Genomic DNA, 3,222 nt, shown 5'->3' with positions numbered 1-3,222 from the left:
TCTTTATTTTCTGTGCTAATATGTTTGACTGTAAAACTGCTTTGCAGACCAATATGCAAAATTGTAAAGTGCTAAAAGTAAATAGAGTTGAATTATTCTAAAATGTAAAACTGTTTCCTTATTTATTTTGCGTGTCGTTGTTGAATATCAAACATCGTGTTTTCATAACCGCTTATGATATTTCTTTGCTAACTTTAGATTACACGTCAGAATTTAAACACATCAGTATTAGCTTTTACATTTTAATAATACTTTTCAAATCAAACCTTTTGCTTTATAAACTCCTCTGGTGTAAATGAGTCGTCAGAGATGTAAACTTTTACCTCAGCAGCTCTGCGCGCGCTTGCCGCGCTCCTCAGCGGCCTCAAGTGCAGGATTATGTTAATTCGCGAGCGCGCCGGTCGCGCGCCTGTTGCGCGTCCCCGGTAGATTCTAGTTCGTGAGTAAAATGTTGTTCAAAAAGTGCGTTGTTTGAATCGACAAACAAAATTACTCCAAAATAAGACGGTGTTCAGTTTTATTCTCACGAGCTATTGGAAATCGAGACTTTACACAAATACTAATCTATAGCTGATGCTGCTGTAGAAGTTTTAATCATATAAAGGTGAGTTTTAAGTACAAAGGTACCGTAGGATTAACAATATTAAATGTAATACCATGTCATGATTTGTTGTATTTATGTACAAAATATTTCAGGATATGTGTGACGGTATGATGCTCTTTTAGACCGTACTCTGGTATATCTATGATCATTTAGACCGGGTCAGACCGGAGAGTGGGTGTCTGTGGGGTTAAACCGGACGTGTGCCAGTCAGAGGTCTGTAAGGAGTTTATAAGGTCACGTGCACCATATGGCCTCCTTCTTTTAAACAAACAGACTGTCTTATCAGGTCTACAGAAGATCAGGAACACCCAGGTAAACCCGAGATATCGTTTCTATTACTGTAAAGCAAAACAAGATTATAAAACTTATTTGATGTTTTTATCTGCAGCCTGGAGGATGTCTGCGGGAGCAGAAGGCGGGGCTGATGCCCCGAAGGAGGTGTGGCCTTCACAGTCACGCCCATTATCACACGACAGGGTCACACTAGTGGTCGATGGGACTCGTTTTGTGGTGGATCCTGCAGTATTTAGCGTTTACCCCGATACAGTGTTAGGAAGGTACTGAACACACGACCTTTTTTTTACACCCATCAAAAAGAAAAACATTATTATTTGCTTACTTTATTGGCAAACAGCTGCAACAAAATGTATTTTATTTTATTTATTTACATTACATTTAGGCATTTGGCAGACGCTTTTATCCAAAGCGACTTACATTGCTGTATCCTTTACATTTTACATAGGTATTTGCAATCCCCTGAGATGGAATAAATTTACCATAAAACCATAAACCTGCGTTAACGCACTGCTCTTACCACTGAGCTACAGGAAAGCAATTTGCAATTTTTTGTGTTTCACTTTTTGTTATGTGCATATTATTATGTCTGCACATTTTATTTTACTTTTAAGGTTTGATAATTTTTTAAATTTCAGTTTTAGTAATTTTTTAGCTAAATTTAAATTATTATTTTCTGTGCCTGTACTTTATTTGATTTACCTTCTATTATATTCATTTATTTATTATTCATTTCACTTTATTCAATTGAGCGTGTTTTTTCCAGAATGTTTGGCCGAGCGCGTCAGCACAGTTTCACACGACCCAACTCTAAAGGAGAATACGAGATCGCAGAGGGCATCGGTGCCAACATCTTCAGAATCGTTCTGGTGCGTCTTCACAACACATTTCAGTCTTTCTTGATCCGTCTTGAACGTGTTAAACATGGCAGAGGTGTGTGTCTCTCAGGATTACTATCGGCTCGGGGTGCTGCACTGTCCTGAGGGCGTATCTGTGGCTGAATTACGGGAAGCCTGCGATTATCTGTGTATAAACTTCGACTGCAACACCGTCAGATGCCGAGACCTCAGTGAGTCATAAATACACACTTTCGCAGGCATAAAAAACACACGATCAAACCCACAAAGTTTCCGTCCAATCAGGCGCTCTCCTGCATGAGCTGTCCAATGACGGCGCTCGGCGGCAGTTTCAGGCGTTTCTGGAGGAGCTGCTGCTTCCGGCGATGGTGTCGAGCGCTCAGGATGGAGAGAGAGAGTGTCGCATCGTGGTTCTCACGGACGATGATACCGTCGACTGGGACTGTGACAATCCTCCACCGCTGGGCGAGGAAACCTCACTGAGTGAGTACCTGACCCACACACTTCCTTTATACACACGTGATTGTTTACAGCGTGTTTTTCTGCGTCTGTAGTCTCGTACAGCACCAAGCTCTTCCGTTTCTTCAAGTTCATCGAGAACAGAGACGTGGCCAAAGCCATGCTGAAGGAGAGAGGCCTTAAAAACATACGCATTGGGATTGAAGGTGAACACACACACACACACACACACATGCTCAGACGCTTCGCCGTCGTCTCCAGAACCTTCCAGTGAACTCATCTCTCGTCTCTCAGGTTACCCCACCTGCAAAGAGAAGGTGAAGCGGCGTCCAGGTGGGAGGTCAGAGGTCATCTACAGCTACGTCCAGCGTCCGTTCATTCAGCTGTCCTGGGAGAAAGAGGAGGGCAAGAGCAGACACGTGGATTTCCAGTGCGTGCGCAGCAGGAGCGTTCCAAACCTCATCACGGCCTTGGGGGAGGGGACTGTGAGAGCCACGCCCACTCCGCAGGTGGATGAGTTGGATCGTCTGAACGGCCCCGCCCCTCTCACCCCCGAACAAACAGTAAACTAAAGACAGAACCCATCTTTTCAGTGTTCATTCATACTAGTGCCAGAATGGATGTAAAACGTGGTAAATGGAACACTTTAATTGGAAGCCGACTATCATAAAACCAAAAACAAACATTTGCGTCTCTTGAGGTAAAGAGTGCGTTTTGTCTTGACTATTATAACTTAGATTTGCTTTGGAGAAAAGTGTTTGATAAATTAAATTATAAAGTGACGATAGGCACTGTTGGGTGGAAATGTTGTCTCTGAAACCAATTTAAAGGATTTAAACATTCAAATAAATTAAAAATATATCTATATTTTGTTTAATATGTGTGATAAATTATTTAAAATGTAATAAAATATTTGCAAAAGAAAATGGGTGACCAAAAGTAATAAATAATAATAAAAAAATATTGAAGCACGAGGTTTGCCTGACAGCGAAGAAATATCGGATGTCT

At 41.6% G+C, this 3,222-nt stretch overlaps 1 protein-coding gene across 4 annotated transcripts; it reads left to right on the top strand.

Annotated features, from left to right (window-relative positions):
• Positions 1–445: 445 nt before the first annotated feature.
• kctd20 (potassium channel tetramerization domain containing 20) lies at positions 446–3,079 on the top strand. Of its 4 annotated transcripts, none has more exons than XM_056759400.1 (8): positions 446–604; positions 758–916; positions 993–1,161; positions 1,665–1,767; positions 1,847–1,967; positions 2,026–2,238; positions 2,310–2,420; positions 2,509–3,079. In XM_056759400.1, the coding sequence occupies exons 3-8, from the start codon at positions 1,001–1,003 to the stop codon at positions 2,784–2,786; spliced, it is 987 nt and encodes a 328-aa protein (XP_056615378.1). In that variant the 5' UTR covers positions 446–604; positions 758–916; positions 993–1,000; the 3' UTR covers positions 2,787–3,079. The 4 variants fall into 4 exon arrangements, with proteins under 4 accessions (XP_056615378.1, XP_056615381.1, XP_056615379.1 ...); XM_056759403.1 differs by having other exon boundaries at positions 447–604; positions 2,041–2,238; XM_056759401.1 differs by having other exon boundaries at positions 450–604; positions 697–916.
• Positions 3,080–3,222: the final 143 nt, after the last annotated feature.

The sequence above is a fragment of the Triplophysa dalaica genome, chromosome 10, assembly GCF_015846415.1.
Source record: "Triplophysa dalaica isolate WHDGS20190420 chromosome 10, ASM1584641v1, whole genome shotgun sequence".
NCBI classification, from domain to species: domain Eukaryota; kingdom Metazoa; phylum Chordata; class Actinopteri; order Cypriniformes; family Nemacheilidae; genus Triplophysa; species Triplophysa dalaica.
The sequence above is the reverse complement of the archived record's forward strand: the minus strand, read 5'-3'. Positions and strand labels throughout refer to the sequence as shown.